Source organism: Gymnoscopelus microlampas (assembly GCF_963454915.1).
Source record: "Gymnoscopelus microlampas genome assembly, chromosome: 8".
NCBI lineage: Eukaryota > Metazoa > Chordata > Actinopteri > Myctophiformes > Myctophidae > Gymnoscopelus > Gymnoscopelus microlampas.
This window is the reverse complement of record NC_139945.1, coordinates 7,530,136-7,548,186: the sequence shown is the minus strand read 5'-3', so window position 1 is coordinate 7,548,186 and position 18,051 is coordinate 7,530,136. Positions and strand designations below refer to the sequence as shown.

Sequence of the window (18,051 nt, the reverse complement as noted above, 5' to 3'; positions counted from 1 at the left end):
TCACAACGCGTCGCATCGCGGCGCGTTGTGAGCTTGTAGATCTGCTATTTTCAAATAGCGTAGGTATAAAATAGTGCTAGAGTGGTTAATGTGTGTTTTATAATATAATAATGTATATCTGCAAAGTAACAAGTAACTAAAGTATCAAATAATTGTAGTGGAGTAAAAGTACAATATTTGCCTCTGAGATGTAGTGGAGTAGAAGTAAAAGTATAGACAATTGAAAATACTCCAGTAAAGTAAAAGTACCTCAAAATTGTACTTACTATACTTAGTTACGTTACACCACTGAATTTGATGACCAGTAGACCGGTAGGCAGCGGTTCCGGTAGGAGACACAAAGGAGACTCTTTGTGTCTCCTACCGGAACCGCTGACGGTCATCAAATTATTGGCTTACTGTAGGAATGCGACAAAACCAAAAAATATCCATGAATTCAAGTCTCCATGGGGTGACTAATCGATAGAAAAAACATCATTTTGGGGGTGAACTATCCTTTAAAGGACCACTTTTTCAACCATATCTTCATGCTCCTCACTAATGCTTATTAAAGGATGGTAGCATTTTTGTCTATTAGGTCTGTGTCTCAGTGGAGGGCTGTGGACAGTCCAGAAACCCGGAGATTTGGTCATTTCAAACAATATTTAATAAATATTAATATTAACATTTCAATGTTATATTTGTATTAATGCAATAACAATGGATTCTATTTCAGCATGCTAACTTCCCAGGAAGAGAAAGACTGTAGTTTCTAGTAGCTTGGAATCCTCACTGGTAGGTTTCTGAACTGTCCACAGCCCTCCTCTGAGACACAGTGGCCCTCATTTATCAACGCAGCGTATAAACCGGCGTATATTTTTCCATATGTTCGGCCGTGCACCAACGTCAAAGTCACATTTATCAAAGGATCCTAAACAGCTGATCCGATCGTACATCAGGTCGGAGCTTTGATAAATCTCACGTCTGAAAACGAGCGTCATTTAAATAACACGCCCTTAAATATTCTCAAAAAGCCCCGATTTTACGACATGAAGACGAACCAGAATACGACCAAAGACATGAAAAGCCAATAAGAAATAGATTCCCCCCATCGCCTCGCCAGTCGCCACACACGCACACGCACATGCCCCTCTCTCTCTCTCACACACACACACACACACACACACACGCGCCCGCCTGTGTTTTTCATGTAATCCGCAGCGGTATCTTTGTCACTTAGGCTTGTAGCCTATATAATATGAATGACATATTATGATAACAATCACATCGCCATGAATGGAATACGTTTGAATATTCATTTATTTATCCCGTACCGAGCAGTGCAGTAAGACTCGGCCAGGCTGCAGTGATTCCGTGCCGCCACGTTAATAAGAGATTGGAGCGTCGGGTTTATATCCTTAACCCAGCCAGGTTGTAGTCTTCATAACTCTCCATATAACATAGGACATAACATAGGACAAGCTACTGTAAGTTTGTAGTAGTCCATGAAATGATCGTCGGGAGTCCCGAAAATGTGCTCGCATGAAGCGCTGTATATTTTGAAAATAGCCAATGCAACCGAATGACTGTTAAAGCAGTTTGTTTAAATTACTTTATAAAATGTTATATTTTCACAGGGATTATTTATTAGTGTAGATATACATTTTGGAGTGGATATATGTGTCCAGATGCCTGTCAGACCGTCAGACAATGCTGCTCCGCAGGTCTAGAATGGAATAAACGGGCGCAGCCAACGTCAACAACTGGTCTCGACCAGACGTGAGATCTCAGCGTAAAGTAGGATGAAGCCCACGTCAGGATATATTGATAAATGCCGAAAGCTGCGGTGATCTCGCCGTACGCCCATTATTTGGGCTGCACCGCGTTGATAAATGAGGGCCAGTGTGCTTACAAAACGGACTTAAACTGAAATCATAGAGAAAACCTTAGTTTTCTCTACCTTAGTCTTTGTCAAAAATCTTCACAAATAGCAAAAAATAGCCGCTCTAATAAGCTCACTACAACACGTTGTGAGCTCGTAGTTAGGCATTTTCTGGTTGAATCTTGCCCCTGACCATAATCCATGTTACAATAAAAAACACTAAATCTACTAACTAAACACTAACTAAATCTAATAAAAACGAAACTAAAACTTCAGCCTTTAAAAAAAAAAAAAAAAAAAAAAAAACTAAACTAGCAAACCAGCTTTAAAAACGAATCAAAACTAAACTGAGACTGAAAACAAAGTCAGAACTAAATAAACATTCAAAGTAACAAATTCAAAAGTATAACAACCTTGCAGAGCACCAGGTCTGAGTCAGAGGGTTATAATACTCCACCTACAGGAGAACAGAAGAACAGAACTTAAAAAAAGTTACAAATATAAGGACGGCAACTTGAGCTCTTCATCTAGTCTTCATTGTGTGTTCACAGTTTTGCTGCTGTATCTATGTTGTTGGAGATCATTTGCATATCGTTTTATCTTTGAATGTTCATATGTTAATGCCCTACTTTACTTGTATGACAGTATGGCACTTGTGACAGTGTCATGCAGAAGTAGCACCTGAGCAGCTTGTAGATCAGCTATTTTTCCTGTTGAAAGATTTGGCCTATAATAATAATAATAATAATAATAATAATAATAATAATAATAATAATAATAATAATAACAACAATAAGTGTAATAATAATAACAATAAATAATGATGCATACAATGTATATAGCGCTTTTCTAGGCACTCCAGGTTGAAAGTGATTAAGTCTGTCTGTGGGTTTTATATTATATTACAGTATTAACAAGAGCTTGTGACTAAATTATAACTACATTGGATCCATTGCAACACAGATTATTTTCTTTTCCATTTCCTGAAAATTAAACGGTTTTGGACACGCTTGTAGATCTGCTATTTTGTGTTAATATTCCCCTCAGAATAGGGACAATAGGGTTCAATGAATCTAATCGTGTTGAGCTCTGCAGCTGAAGCTCTGGTAAACCCGGGAAAGCATATGTGTCATTTTAGATTTTAGCGTTGGCTATTCAAAAATAGCAGATATACAAGCTCACAGCGCATCATTTCATGCCGCGCTGCGAGCTTGTACATATCTGCTATTTTTGAAGATTTTTGAAAAATCTTGAACGTGTGAGAAGTGAACTACTGATTCAAATGCCTCCCTGGAAGGCATTTGTAGAATCGGCCTCAGGTCTTAATGGGTTAAGCCAGGGGTCTTCAATGTTTTTCAGGCCAAGGACCCCCTAGCTGAGAGAGAGATGAAGCAGGGACCCCCATATTGTCTTGTGTTTTCAGACATTTAAGCACTTACACCCTCAATGCTTTGTAAACTTGACCACTGGGTCTGTATACTTGTTATGCTCTAATTATCCTCCACACCAAACCTCTTTGCCGAAAATAGCCGATCTACAGGCTCACAACGCCTCGCAGCGCTTGTAGATCTGCTATTTTCAGCTAATGTTGGTAAGTATTAAAATATATTAGTATTAAAATATATCCCATCACACAAAGATTTGGCGGCCCCCTCTGTAGTAACTCTGAGGACCCCCTAGGGGTCCCGGACCCCCTGCTGAAAACCCCTGGGTTAAGCTAAGATTGCTTGTGGTGTCAGTTATGCCTGTGTGCCACTTTCAACTGTGCTGAGTCTGACTGATCATTGTACTGCAGTGCAACCCCATGGGAAGACACGCCTTTCGCTTGTGTTCATTGGTCAGCTGCCGTGTGACCCCGCAGGGTTATATTTAGGCCTGCAACTATCGATTGATTACTCAGCAATTAATCATTCTATCAATTACTTTTTGTCTTTCTTCTTTTATATGTAATATCAACAAAAAGAGAAATCGCCGCAAAAAAGATTGAAATAGTTTTTTTTATAATCGACTAAATCAATTTGTCTGATTAACCACTAAAGCCCTATTTTATACTTTGTTGTACTGCGGTGTCGCACATAAATCTATTATGAAAATCGATTAAATCGATTACTTCCATATTGACCTAGTTATATGGCAACTCACAAATCTGCACAAGATTACTACTCCTTTTCTCCTTTTATCACTTCTCTAACCAGGTCAAATAAAGGCTAGCTATGTGATAAATAGCCTAGATACTATAGATACTGTGTTACAGGGTTGGATTTGTTGGGGGGCTTTGATTGATTGATTGTTATTCTTCCAAATTGAACCCTGTATATACGGTACCAGTAGGCCACTGGTTCACAAACTTTTTAGCTCGAGACCCATAAGAGAAGTTTGATGTCTCCCTGGGATCCAAACGAGTGAAAATAGCAGATCTGCAAGCTCACATAGCTGTCTTCCTGGGACCCAAACTAGTGAAAATAGTAGATCTACAATTTTTGAAAATCTTTTGAAATAATAATCAAAATCTAAATGGTGGGAACAAAAATAATGGGATATTTACTTGTGTGACCCATAAAAATGGGTCCTGACCCACTGTTTGGGAAACAGTGAAGTAGGCTATATGAACAGTACAGTATATAGCATGTTACCTCTAGTAGGTTGAGAGCCCCTCCTCTGGAGCCCCTGGTCCGTCCCCCGATGACGTACACTCTGTCCAGGCAGGCGACGGCCGTGTGCATGGTGCGGGGTTTGGACATGGCGGGCGCCGGGGTGACGGTGCCGGTGACGGGACAGTAGCACCACACCTCGTCCGTGGCGTCGTGGAACGCCTCGGCCACATGGAGGCGCACCGCCCGGCAGCAGTTACCCCGGCAACCACCGGTCACAAACATCTGAGAGGAAATTATAGGAGATTAGTATTCATTATTATAGCTTGTGGGATTTTGGAAGTTGTAAACTTCTTTATTTATTTTTATTTCATTTTTTAAAATTCCAAATGACTGTAAAGCATCTTTAACGTTTTTCTAGCCTCGCGTGGCCAGACTATATCACTGCGTGGATATGAGTCTGGTGCCTCCATGAAGACGTTTTTTTCCCCAAGGGGCGGGATCAAAACAATGGCCCTCGACGCAATTGGTTAGAACTACAACCAACTACCAATTACAGTCTCCCATATTTGAATCCTGGGCCCTGATTGGTCACCCACGTCTTCTGGAGCAGGAAATGGATTATCTATGGAGCAGTGCCAGACCCAAATCGCAGAGTGCGATTTTTTTTTGCACTCGCAGATTCGTCTGGTCCCAGGCTAACGTTTTTCAGGCCATGGTCCACTTAGCCGAGAGAGAGATGAAGCTGAGACCCCCCCCCCACTACATATGGGACTGGACTCTTGGAAGAAAGGGATCCAAATCAAATCAAACATATTGTATAAAATTGTGTTTCAGATTAAACGTTTTAGATTAATTTAACAGCTTAAACCCTCAACTTGACCTTTGGCTCTGTAGCCTGCTCTTTTTTCCCTCTACACCAAACCTCTTCGCCAAAAATAGCCGATCTACAAGCTCACAAGGCATTAACGCGCAATGCCTTAGGAGCTTCGGCTATTTTCGGAAGATTTTCGCCCTAGAATAGGGACGTTAGGGGGTTCAAGTGGTTAATGTAAAAAAAAAACATTCGGCAGCCCCCCTTATAGTAACTCTCAAGACCCCCTAGACCCCATGTTGAAGACCCCATCTGTAAAGGACATAGTTAATTGTCTTGGGAAACGGTACTGCTAATATGTGTCAGTGGTGGACGGAGTACTCATGCAATAACCCCGGCGAGAGAGATAACAACTTAAAGAAATGTTAATACAATAAGTGTAAAAATACAAATCCAAAGATAAAAAAAGCATTCGAATGAAACCGATTTACAAACGCAATCAAATAAAAAAAACTGACTATGCAGTTCTAACACATACAAGAGCACTGTTTGTTCTCAATGTGGGATCCGAGAACCACCAGAGGTCGAAATGGACCCTTACAGGTCTTCAACTTAAGTGTGTACAAATGAAACCAGATGGACTCATAAGGGTCCATTCGGTTCCATTTTGTACACCCTCAGAGTTAAATGAACACAGTATTTTACAGTGTAGATTGGTATACCAGAGATAAAACAATTGTATCAAATGGGGGTCGGTGTGGCCTAATGTATATTAAACTGGGAGTCACTGAAATGAAACAGATTGAGAATCACTGTGTAATAGAAGAACTACTCCAGATCGTTGTCCCTGATAGCGCTGCGTCTGGACTCCAGATCCGCTTCTGCTGAGCTGCCTCTTAACAGACAGACAGATCTGTATGTCTCTTAACAGACAGACAGATCTGTCTGTCTGTTAACAGACAGACAGACAGATCTGCAGACAGAGCATGACGCTCCACTATCTTTGACTCACCACGCTGTTCTCTGCTTTCTCTTACTCTCTCTCTCTCTCTCTCTCTCTCTCTCTCTCTCTCTCTCTCTCTCTCTCTCTCTCTCTCTCTCTCTCTCTCTCTGTTCCTATTGATCTCTCTCTCTCCCCCCCCCCCCAAGTGTGTGGTGAACAACACCAAGGACACGGGCACAGGTCACTTTACAGTATTTGCATGATGATAACTTAGGAGTAAGAACGTTCAAGCATCCTAACCCTAACCCTAGCATCACTATTCTGGGGCTTGAATGATTGATTGATTGATTGATTGATTTATTGATCATGTCACATGTAACTTACATCTGACCCAATCAAAAGGATAACGCACAAAAAGCTTACAGCTTGTTTCCATTGTGGTCCTTAGTATGAGGTGTGTATGATGTCATGCAGCGTGGTGCTGGTGAGAGCGTGAAATGTATAGAGCTCATGCTGCACTAATGTGTGGGGGCAAACATTTGGCCAAAATAGCCGATCTACAAGCAGGGTTGCCAGATCTGCATATTATAATTTCCCCACAAGGTTGCTTGTTTCTCTCACAGAATCTGGCAACACTGTCTACAAGCCCACAACAAGCTTGTACATCGGCTATTTTCGGCAAAGATATTTGGTGTGGTAGAGGGAAAGAAGGGAGGGCGCCGGTCAACGATGTATGTCCTACATTAAAATTGTCTAATGGGAGGGCCGGCGGGCCTGCCGGTGGACCTCTGACGTCACTCTGACTCAGCCATAACCATAAAGCAGTAAGGCGTTCCCAATGCAGCCGCAACATTGACATAACTGTGTCAATAAGGTTGACCTACCTTCTCAGCATAGCTGGTGAGGTAAGAGCCTGGCGGGTCGGGCACCATCGCTGTCCCCTGTCCCTGTCCCTGTCCCGGGCCCTGCTGGCCTGTCCCCAGCTCCCTCCACTGGTCCGTTTCCAGGCAGTAGCAGAAGGTGTGGCGGATCTCGCCGTTTTCCTCCGTCTTGTGGACGTAGATGTACGTCTGCGTGGTGGCGGGGCGCGCGTCAGGGAGCAGGCCGCCGTGCTGGCTCTGTCTACCCTGGGCCTCCGACAGGAGGGAGAGACACGACTCGTTGCCGCACAGGAGAGCGTCCGAGTCGCGCAGGGCCTTGTGATGAGATGGAGAGAGAGTGAGAGACACAAAGAGAGAGGTATCACGCATTTGTTACTTCTAGGCTGGACAATTCCATGGACTGTCACTACGGACCCCAAGCTGCGGCTCAAGACTGTGACTGCGGACCGGGCCTCTCCATGGAGCACGACCGTGGATTTCTACTACATTACACTATACCACTACACTATACTGTATATTATCTTAACATTCTTATATTATACCATTATATACTGCATACACATTATTGTTGTTCTATATTATATTATCATATACTATCTTACACTATTATATTTGCTACTATTGTTATTGTTACTACTCGTATCTCTTTCTGTCTCTCCCTCTCTCTCTCTTCTTTCCCCCCGACACGGTCGAGGCAGAAGGCCGCCCACCCTAGAGCCTAGGGTCTGGTCTGCCTGACGTTTCTTCCAGTTAAGAGGGAGTTTTTCGTTGCCACTGTTGCAAAATTGCTTGCTCAGGGTGGGACTGTCGGGTCTCTGCTCTACATGTAAAAAAAAAAAAAATTGGACTGACAAACTTGGAACTGGCTGATAATAGATCTTTGTGATTGCATTACATTTGTAACCCACCTGAAAATGTATTTTCTGTGTATTATGTATTGTTATTTATTTGAGTTGGAGAGACAGGGCGACCCCTGTTACTGAACAGACACTGTCACTCTATACCAATGATTACTATCAGAATATAGAGCTTACATTTGTTATTGTCTCTCAGCATCGTTAACGTAACCACTTTCAACATTGCATCCCTATTTTGGGTATATGTCATTATAGGTTTGTTTACGTGCTAAAAGATTGACTTTGAGAGCTGTTAACCGTACAATGTAGGTCAATGAGGAATGTATTTTGATTTTCAATTTCTAATCAATGGAGCAATTATTTTAGATTTTTTTGTCCAACTTTGGAGTTACATCATGGCAAGGTAATTAATTACACAACCCAAACCTCTACCAAAGTGGTCTTGCCCTTTAACCGCTTAACCCCTCTAGACTTAGTAAGACGGACCTGAATTGGCTCTGTACCTGGACTGCGTTTTTCCCAGAAAATGCACATGCTATCATACATTTTTGGCTGATGTCCCCCCCAGAATATGGATGCTGGGGTTCAAGTGGTTAAGTGGTTGTGAACAGAACACTGTATTTTGCTGTGTACCTTTAGTGCAGGTGCAGGGAGTTGGTGCGGTCGAGTCAGAGACAGTAGTCGAGGCAACAGCTTCCGTCTCCCTGTGACATCATGACGTATCCATCGCAGAAGTGACATCACCACTGCCTCTTCGCTGGGCATGCTCAGTACATCCGACCTCAGGCACCCGTCCAACACATTCACCTGCAGGAAGACATTTATTCTCATTGTTAAATCAATTAACTGATCAAATGTGAAACATTTTTACTTTTACTAGAGTTTGGGTTGCGACGCAGCCCTCACACCTACGTCGCACCGCCGATCTGACCGATATGGAGATTTCTGTATCTGTCACTCCTTGTCCCTTTTAAGCCCATTTATGGAGATCCATGATGTCATCATGCCCGTATATATCTATGTCTATGTAATCTATGACATCAGTCATCTATGATATCAGTAGGGCGAGATGTGAATAAATTCAAACCTCGCAAGTTATCGAGGTAATCTTTTCCCGTCGTTGACAGAGAGACAAAGGTAATGTCAAGTACCAGCGCCGAAATTGTGAAGCCGAATGGCGAACAGCCAGACAGGTTTGTGTCTGAGATCTCCCAGGCTCTCGACGAGCTGGAGTTGAACACTGATCTGAAGGCTCAGCTCAGCGTACTGAACATCACAGCTGCAAAGGAAATTGAAGTCGGTGGCAACAGGAAGGCCATCATCATCTTTGTTCCTGTGCCTCAGCTGAAGTCTTTCCAGAGGATTGAGGTTCATCTGGTGAGAGAGCTGGAGAGGAAGTTCAGTGGAAAGCATGTCGTCTTCATCGCACAGAGGAAAATCCTGCCCAAACCCACCAGGAAATGCTCAAAGCAACCTCAGAAGCGTCCCAGGAGCCGTACGCTGACGTCCGTGCACAATGCCATCCTGGGGGACCTGGTGTTTCCCAGTGAGATCGTGGGGAAGAGGACCAGGGTTAGCCCCGAGCTGGGCAGCAGTCGCCTCATCAAGGTCCTTCTGGACAAGGCTCAGCAGAGCAATGTAGAACACAAAGTCGAGACCTTCACTGGTGTCTACAAGAGTCTCACAGGCAAAGACGTTGTTTTTGAATTTGTAGACGTTCTGCTGTAAAGTGTGCAGATGACATACATTTGTTAACTGTCAAAAAATAATGGGAAAAAAAGAAAACATGGCATAAGTCATCGATGATGTCTGTCGTCTATGACATATCTATGACTCCAAATTTGGGCAATGTTTCATAAAGACGCTTGGCAAAGCCGAGCGTCTTTATGAGCACAATTGGTCCATGTTCAGGTGGGGAGGGTGATATTTGTCACTAAACGTACTCCTACGGGCTGAGGCGGTGCCTGTCAGCAGGGAGTGTTGGGTGGAGTAGGACGAAGGCTCTACGTCCTCCCGGTGAGGGCTCCTCACTGGCAGGTGAGCCAGGACAGCCAGGACAATACACAGAAATGTGTGTGGGGAGGAATCAATTGGCATAATGACTAAATTGGGGAGAAAAAGGGGGTAAAAAAAGGAAGAAAAAGAAAAGGTTTAACTGATCACAGTCCCTTTTATTTATTATATATAAAACACAAGAATAAACCATACGTGGAAAAAGTGGGGGTACTCAGTTATTAGCGTACTGGCAGTGTGCACAAGAAATATGGTGCTGACCAGTGTCGTGTCAGAAGAGGCCCAAAATGCGGGTTACCCGGCTGGTTAGTTGTAATAAGAAGTGGAGGAGAAGAGAGGACATCACATCGCGGACCCAGAGTTTCCATATTCACCATTTATTCATTCATCATAGCAGCAAACAGCATAGAGCCAGGGCAGAAGCCCTGGCCTGCAGCACAGCCTAACGCCCTACCAGTACTCGTAGCAATCACATATCAGTCACCTTTATACAGTAAGTTCACATTTGAATGCAGATGGTTCATGTGGGTGGGGGTCAATGATCCCCCACCTGTTGATCATGCTCTGAAGTCCTTTGAACATTGGCAAATGGTAGCCTACTGTCTCTCTATCTTCCCCTGCTCAAGGTGTGAGCAGGATGGGAAGACAAAGACATTTAAATGACTGTACTTCACAGCTGCATGCAGTGTTCCTGATTGATTAGCAGACGCCAGTCTGGGCCTGAGTCAAAACATGATTATTCTGACTTTAGTAGGTTACATTTCACAGTTCCATCTATTTTGTCTTGCACACTGTTTATAAAATATAGCAAATAAGGGCTAATATACGACACATCCCCCCACGAAAGACTCTAACGTCTTTCGCAACAAGTATATTAAATAGAACAGTTTGCAAGAAAAACATCAAAAATAACATTCTCACTTACACCTATACGACCCCCCAAGACCATGGCTCGACTCCAAACAGAACAAAAGACATTCAGTAAGATTCAACACAAACAACACATCCAGACAAAACAACTTAGATACAGGCATCAAAGTTACACAATAAAATCATACAGTGATGTACATTCAATTTCAAAATAAAAATAGACAAACTGTTACACAAATCAAGAAAGAATATCAGTATTTAGAAACAATATCGGCTTACATCTGTTGCCTATGTCATGGGTCACATGACGCTGGACTGATTTCAGAAGGCAAAATACTGAACCTATTTAAAAATATAACAAGCTTAACATATAAAACCACTTAAGTCCTTCGGATCTCCCTCGACAGGGCGCAATCCCAGGCTGGACCCCTTTCCATCTGAGGTCCCTACCCAGGCTCCCCTGGACAAAAATCTCAGCCTCCTGCTTCCCGGTGTCTTCTTTTCAAAGACACCGATCACAGGAGCATCACTCGCCTACTTAGCTGTCCTTTCGCTTTCAGCTTATGATGGCCTGACTGTACATTGAGCCGGGCGCGGCGACCAATCAGTCCTCCTCACTGAGTTCTTCATGGATTTAATGCCTATCTGCGACCCGACCGGCCGGTGACCCAGTCGATAGCGATCCCTTACTCAAAGTGTGATTGGCACTCTGAGCAGGAAACCGACGGTCTGCTCCCTATCCCATTCTCGCTATGGGTATAGAAACTTTAACCGTTTTCACCAGCCTTGCCTGTAACCGGTGAGCCCCCGCGCTCTCTTCCGGTTAGGTGTGGACTGTCATCCACGCACCATGTGCTGCCTTACAACTAGCGGCAGTCGGCACATCGACTAGACGAAACCACGGTAGAATGTAAACTCATTCTTCATTAGACACGGGGGCCTTCAGTACTTCTCCCCAGCACTATAGAAAGTCTTTAACGTGCCCTCGGAACCTTGCAGTCCCACCGTCGCCTGTTTTGAGCAAGGGATTGGAGTGCCTACCTCCTAACCTTACTCAGAAAATCTTATTCAGAGAAAATACATAGGATGCTCTCTTTCGCATCAACCTATATTTCCCCTTCCCAATCAGTGTGTAGGTCCTCCCTGTTAACCTTAAACTCTGGAATAAAATGTTACACAGCCAACCAAACTTTGGATGCTGACAGTCTACAGTTGAATTATACATATCACCAAACGATAAAACCTTCTCGCATGTACCTCGTCACGGGAATCGCCCGGTCTTCTCAGCACAAAACTCATGTGTACCTTCAATGAAATAATAATTCACACAGTAAACTCACATAAAATACCAGTGACCAGAAAGTGTCACAACTAAATCCTCTTCACACTGTCTCTCACGGCAACAAAAATAGACGCTCCGCGGTTTAATTCACTTTACCACTTTCAAATATAACCTCTCGTCCTGTATTGTCAGTGTTCCCATCCGAAAATGTCGCTCTTGTAGTCTCTTTCTCAATGTCCATGCACCTCAGCAAAAAAGCTGAGCACAGGTCCCAGATCGTATCTTGTCCTCCAGCCAAAAAATAGCCTCTCCATTCTCACCTCTCCTCCCCCCACGGAGGACTTCTCCACAGCAAGTCCTCCGCAACGCCGTCTTCACAGCCCCGCGCTCCACTAGCAACCATGGAAAGAGTAGAGAAGAGTAGAGAAGCGTAGCCATCTAAGATGTGGTCCCGAGGCCGTCGTAGTCATCACAGCGTCGCCGCCGCTGCGAGGTCATCCATCGTAGGCACCGTAGAAACCCCATGTCCCGCTGACGTCTCCATGGCTTGCTCCGCGATGGTCCTCCCCGCCGCAGGAAGACTCATGGATCCAATCCTCCTCACCCAGCCAGGCCCGCGACCTCAAAATACACAGGTTCTTCTCTAAAGTGCTCCCGGAAAGGAAAGCAACAATAGCCGCTGGTTCGCCAAATGTCGTGTCAGAAGAGGCCCAAAATGCGGGTTACCCGGCTGGTTAGTTGTAATAAGAAGTGGAGGAGAAGAGAGGACATCACATCGCGGACCCAGAGTTTCCATATTCACCATTTATTCATTCATCATAGCAGCAAACAGCATAGAGCCAGGGCAGAAGCCCTGGCCTGCAGCACAGCCTAACGCCCTACCAGTACTCGTAGCAATCACATATCAGTCACCTTTATACAGTAAGTTCACATTTGAATGCAGATGGTTCATGTGGGTGGGGGTCAATGATCCCCCACCTGTTGATCATGCTCTGAAGTCCTTTGAACATTGGCAAATGGTAGCCTACTGTCTCTCTATCTTCCCCTGCTCAAGGTGTGAGCAGGATGGGAAGACAAAGACATTTAAATGACTGTACTTCACAGCTGCATGCAGTGTTCCTGATTGATTAGCAGACGCCAGTCTGGGCCTGAGTCAAAACATGATTATTCTGACTTTAGTAGGTTACATTTCACAGTTCCATCTATTTTGTCTTGCACACTGTTTATAAAATATAGCAAATAAGGGCTAATATACGACACCAGTCCATCCGTATGTGACGCCATAAAAAGGAGGGTAGTGTAACATTTTGTTCTGTAAGAGAGTTGGGTCATTAAAGATTTATGGCTTTGAAAAAAAAGAATGTACTTTACACCAGATGGAAAGAGCCGTATGGTGGGTCGCAGTGTCTCAAGAAGGAAGATCGGTTTTGGAATCAATCCCTGGCGTCTTCCCGCCAAGTTACAGTAACAGCCTAAGTACAGTAACAATATTTTGTTCTTAGAACAAAAATATCACAGTTAGGGCCTAACTGCTTCCGATGAGTGGGTTGGTTGGTGCCTTGCATGGTTTCCTCCACCGTGAATGTGTATGTGTGAATGTAATTCACATTGTACATTTTTTTGGGTAAAGGCGCTATATGAATGCACCATTAAGCTAACCACAATGACCATGATCAATCGCTCCAAGTCAAATAAATGGAATGGATTTTTTTTTTATCATTCCATTTTCAACACACCTGCATATCCAGGAAGTCCTGGGTTGAGGAGAGCTCGTGGAAGTTTTGTACCACAAACTCGTTGGCTCGCTGCAGAAGCGATGCAGAGCCGTATCCCTCAGCCAGACCCAGCAGTGACAGACAGTTAGAAAGGTCCAGGGTTCCGATGAGGAATTCACTGCAGGCTTTGGAGAGAACTGAAACCTGAGTGCAGACACACAATGGAAAGAATACAAAAAACAACACAGGTCCAGATGTACTTTACAAAGGAATGTACTTTTAAAAATAGTTAATGTGTTTCCCAAACAATGACTCTGGACCCATTTTTGGTTGAGGAGCCATTCTTATGGGTCGCGAGTAAATATTGATTGTTTGCCTACACATTTTCTTTGAGTGAAATAAAATTCTAACATTTTTAAAGAATTAATAAAGCATATTGCGCCGTTTGGGTAGCGGAGACACACCAAATTTCTCTTTTGGGACTCTTCAACTAAAGGGTTTAGGAACCCCTGTCATAGACAACTGGCATCATAGATGATGATGTCGATGATGTCACAGGCTGGTCGCATGAATCCTGATATCCACATGATTTTATCTTTATTTTTACCTGAAGGAAGGAGGCGAGGTGGAACAACATGTCCACGTTGCTGTCAGTGATGATGGCCTCTCCAGAGTAAGCAAAGTCCAGAAAGAAATGCACTGCCAACGGAGGCTGGTTCCCCAGAGTCACTGAGCCATCGTCACGCTCACGCATGTCCACCTCAAACATGGCCCTAAACATGGAGCATGTGACACTTTATTATATTAAACCACTTTCAATCTGCCGTCCCTGTTTTGGGCATGACATTATAGGCCACGATTTTCAAAAATGTTAAAAGATAATTAAAGAAAAAAAAGAAGATTCGTCATACGACTAAGAGGATGAGGAAAGGGTGCAGTCAGTGCCAGTGATGGACAAAGTACTCAACCCCAGTACTTAAGTCATCCTGTATATAGACACCTTAACAGACAACGTCACACTGATAAGAACCAGTATGCGCGCACAGGTCGGCAGCAAAATAACCCCACCTCTCATAAGATGCAATGTAAAAGTGGTCACAGCCTCACATATAAAAAGGCATCCCATCAAACTTTCAGATGATGTTTTTCTCCCAGTATGGAGGAAGAATGCTTAGGATTTTTACTGTGATCTCTCGCTCTTGAAATATATAATCCTTGGTTTCTGTTGTGTGTAAACAATAATAACAATTCAAAGCAGTTGTCCCCCAAACCCCACCTCCAGTGGCTGTCATAAGAACGGAGGGAGCGCTCTATGATCATGGCACCAGAACCTGCTTGGCTCGCGCAGCTGCAGCCAGTCAAGCCCAATTTATGCTCCGCCCCGCCAAGGTGTCGCACGCAGAGAACGGCCGAGAATAGCAGACCTTCAAGCTCACAGAGTTCGCATCCGCAACGTGGTTCTGAGCTTGTATGTCAGCTGTTCTATTTGCGCAATACCGTTGCGCGATGAAGTACAAATGTCTCGCCAGGGCGCACCTCACTAGCCTACACACAGAGGAGGTTCAATGAACTGAAACCAGCACACCCCAAAACAGCAGGTTTGGGAATCTGTTGGGAATTGATTACATGAAACAGTCACCTGTGCCGTGTGTCCAGTCTCAATGTTTGTAAACACATAATTGGTCTATAGACACTCCTGGTAAAACATTACTTAACTACAAGTTAAAGTTGCTCAGTCAAATTTGTACCTGAATTAAAGTAAAATACACATAAAGTCAATAATATGATAAAGGTATTCAAAAGTACAAATTACAAAGTAAAGTACATATTCTTTTTATATCAAGGCAATGTTATATTAGCCTGGCTCAAGCCTCGGAATCGCTAGCCACGCCCATTAACAAAATACATTCTGGCGATTCTGTTGAAAATATTTGATATTTTACCAAAACATCAAAGATGTTCCAGAAGAAAAGAATGTGACGTGTTGTGAGCTTGTTTTACTATATTTGAAATAGGGCTTAAGGGCGCGCTCCCACCAAAACATGGTCGGCTAGCCTTGTGCGCAGGTTGTGCGTGGCCACAGTTTTTTGCAGCCAGCGGATTCTAAAAAACGGGAGTGACGCGCCTGTCACTCACTTTCAGGACCTTGCCCGTAGCCCGCACCGCCTCTGCCTTGAGCACCATGGTGCTTCCTGAGTCTTGGGATGGTCCGCCTTCGACTCACCCGATTGGACAGAGGGGGGAAATCTAGCCTGGTTCCAGACGAATCTGCCATTGCAAAAAGAAAAATGCCCTAGTCTGGCCATACCAGGCTAGGGGAAATCAGCAGTTTTATGCTTCAAATGGACAAGTCATGTAGGGCGGTTAAACGCACGGTCTGCGCGACAGGCGGAAAGATCCGCTCTTGCGTGAATCCACGCATTTACAGTGACAAAGCATTGGCAGATTCCGCCCCAGAGGTAAAATAAAAGTGCGGTGGGAGCGCGCCCTAAGTGGTTAATTCATAGTATACTTTTTTCCTTCCTAGAAATGTAGTAATATTCATCTTGGAAACGTAATGGAATGAAAGTCAGCAGTATCCAAAAGTACAAATACTTGAGTAAAGTACAGATACTCAAAATACTTACTTACACAGTGGTCAAGTAAATCTATTGTATCTGTTGCATGTCGCAAACTGTCACTTTGATGCATGATGCAGCAAAATACAAAACACCTCATTGCTGCAGCTGTCTCTCCCTCTCTCTCTCTCTCTCCCTCCCTCTCATACACACACATGCATACATTATGGCTGGGCGATATGGACAAAATCACAATATTTATGTGACGATAATATCCTTTTCGCCAAAACATAATAGCGAGCATGCAGCATTTTTTCAAAGACACAAAAAGGCTTAAATGATTAAAACCAGGAAAAGACAACACATATATCACAATATTACAAAATCCTAGACAATATCTAGTCTCATATCACAATATATGAATATTGTGATATGAGACTAGATATTGTCTAGGATTTGTCACGCACACACACACACACACACACTACACTGGCACGCACGCACGCACGCACACACGCACGCGCACGCACACACACACCTGAAGAAGTCGCTGCATGACGCCAGCACACAGCGGTGGCAGGGGAAGCTGTGCTCCTGGGCCTTGATGGTGAAGTCGAACAGGAGACCCCTCTCCCTGAACGACCGCAGCACGCTCAGGAGCTGCAGCCCGTGGGCCTCTGACACCCGGAGGTGGGTCCTGTGTGCTGGGGCGCCGTTGCACCGTGGCACCCCGTCGGTGTCTCCGTTTGGAAGGCTGCAGCTGCTGCTGCTGGTCCTGCCGTTCTGGCCGTCGGTGGGTAGGGAGGACAAGCCCAGACGTTCATCCATCTTGCCAGTGTCTGACAAGAAGAATCGATAAAGGTTAACCAGTAAACCCACTTAAACCCCAGGGATCTCTATTAGGTCCCCCTCCTTGTTTTCCCCCTCTAGACCTAAATCTCTTTGCAGGAAGTATCCGTGAGCTCGTAGATCTGAAATTTTGGAAGAATGTTTGTTTACTCGTTTTATTACTTGGATTATCTGAAATCTCACTGTCGGTCTGAGTGTACACATGTCCAATTAGACTGAATGAGAGACAGAGAGGCAGATATAATGAAAGGACAGAGGAGATAAATTGAACAGAGCAATACTGGGAGAGAGAGAGAGAGAGAGAGAGAGAGAGAGAGAGAGAGAGAGAGAGAGAGAGAGAGAGAGAGAGGGAGGGAGGGAGGGAGAGAGAGAGAGAGAGAGAGAGAGAGAGAGAGAGAGAGAGAGAGAGAGAGAGAGAGAGAGAGAGAGAGAGAGAGAGAGAGAGAGAGAATGAATGAATGTCTTTATTGCAGACTCAAGGTCCATAGATACATACAAAATACAGACTCCAACAATAAACATCAGAGAGAGAGAGAGAGAGAGAGAGAGAGAGGGAGGGAGAGAGAGAGAGAGAGAGAGAGAGAGAGAGAGAGAGAGAGAGAGAGAGAGAGAGAGAGAGAGAGAGAGACAGACAGACAGACGGACGGACGGACGGACTGATGAGACGGACGGACGGACTGATCAGACGGACAGACAGACAGACAGACATACAGACATCAGAGAGATGATGATGATAAGAGAAAATGGAACAAATAATGATCAGTAATTTCATTATTTATATAGGGTAGTGCTGACTATTTCGTCCACACCCTTAAGC

General features: G+C 44.1%; 2 protein-coding genes across 2 annotated transcripts in view; one reads left to right on the top strand and one right to left on the bottom strand.

Moving 5' to 3' along the window:
- The window catches only part of kbtbd3 (kelch repeat and BTB (POZ) domain containing 3), a gene marked incomplete at both ends in the record, with an annotated part of 19,202 nt that extends 1,989 nt beyond the window's left edge, over positions 1-17,213 (bottom strand). Inside the window, 7 exons of the mRNA XM_084064061.1 lie at positions 2,275-2,318; positions 4,495-4,737; positions 7,094-7,405; positions 8,581-8,754; positions 13,849-14,031; positions 14,435-14,600; positions 16,924-17,213. Coding sequence (XP_083920187.1) covers positions 2,275-2,318; positions 4,495-4,737; positions 7,094-7,405; positions 8,581-8,754; positions 13,849-14,031; positions 14,435-14,600; positions 16,924-17,213 — 1,412 coding nt within the window. The remainder of the gene's footprint in view (positions 1-2,274; positions 2,319-4,494; positions 4,738-7,093; positions 7,406-8,580; positions 8,755-13,848; positions 14,032-14,434; positions 14,601-16,923) is intronic.
- LOC311050834 (small ribosomal subunit protein eS7-like) lies at positions 9,073-9,675 on the top strand (the record flags this gene model as incomplete). Its single annotated transcript, XM_084065002.1, has 1 exon — positions 9,073-9,675. Exon 1 carries the CDS (start codon positions 9,088-9,090, stop codon positions 9,673-9,675), a length of 588 nt encoding a protein of 195 aa, XP_083921128.1. The 5' UTR covers positions 9,073-9,087.
- Positions 17,214-18,051: the final 838 nt, after the last annotated feature.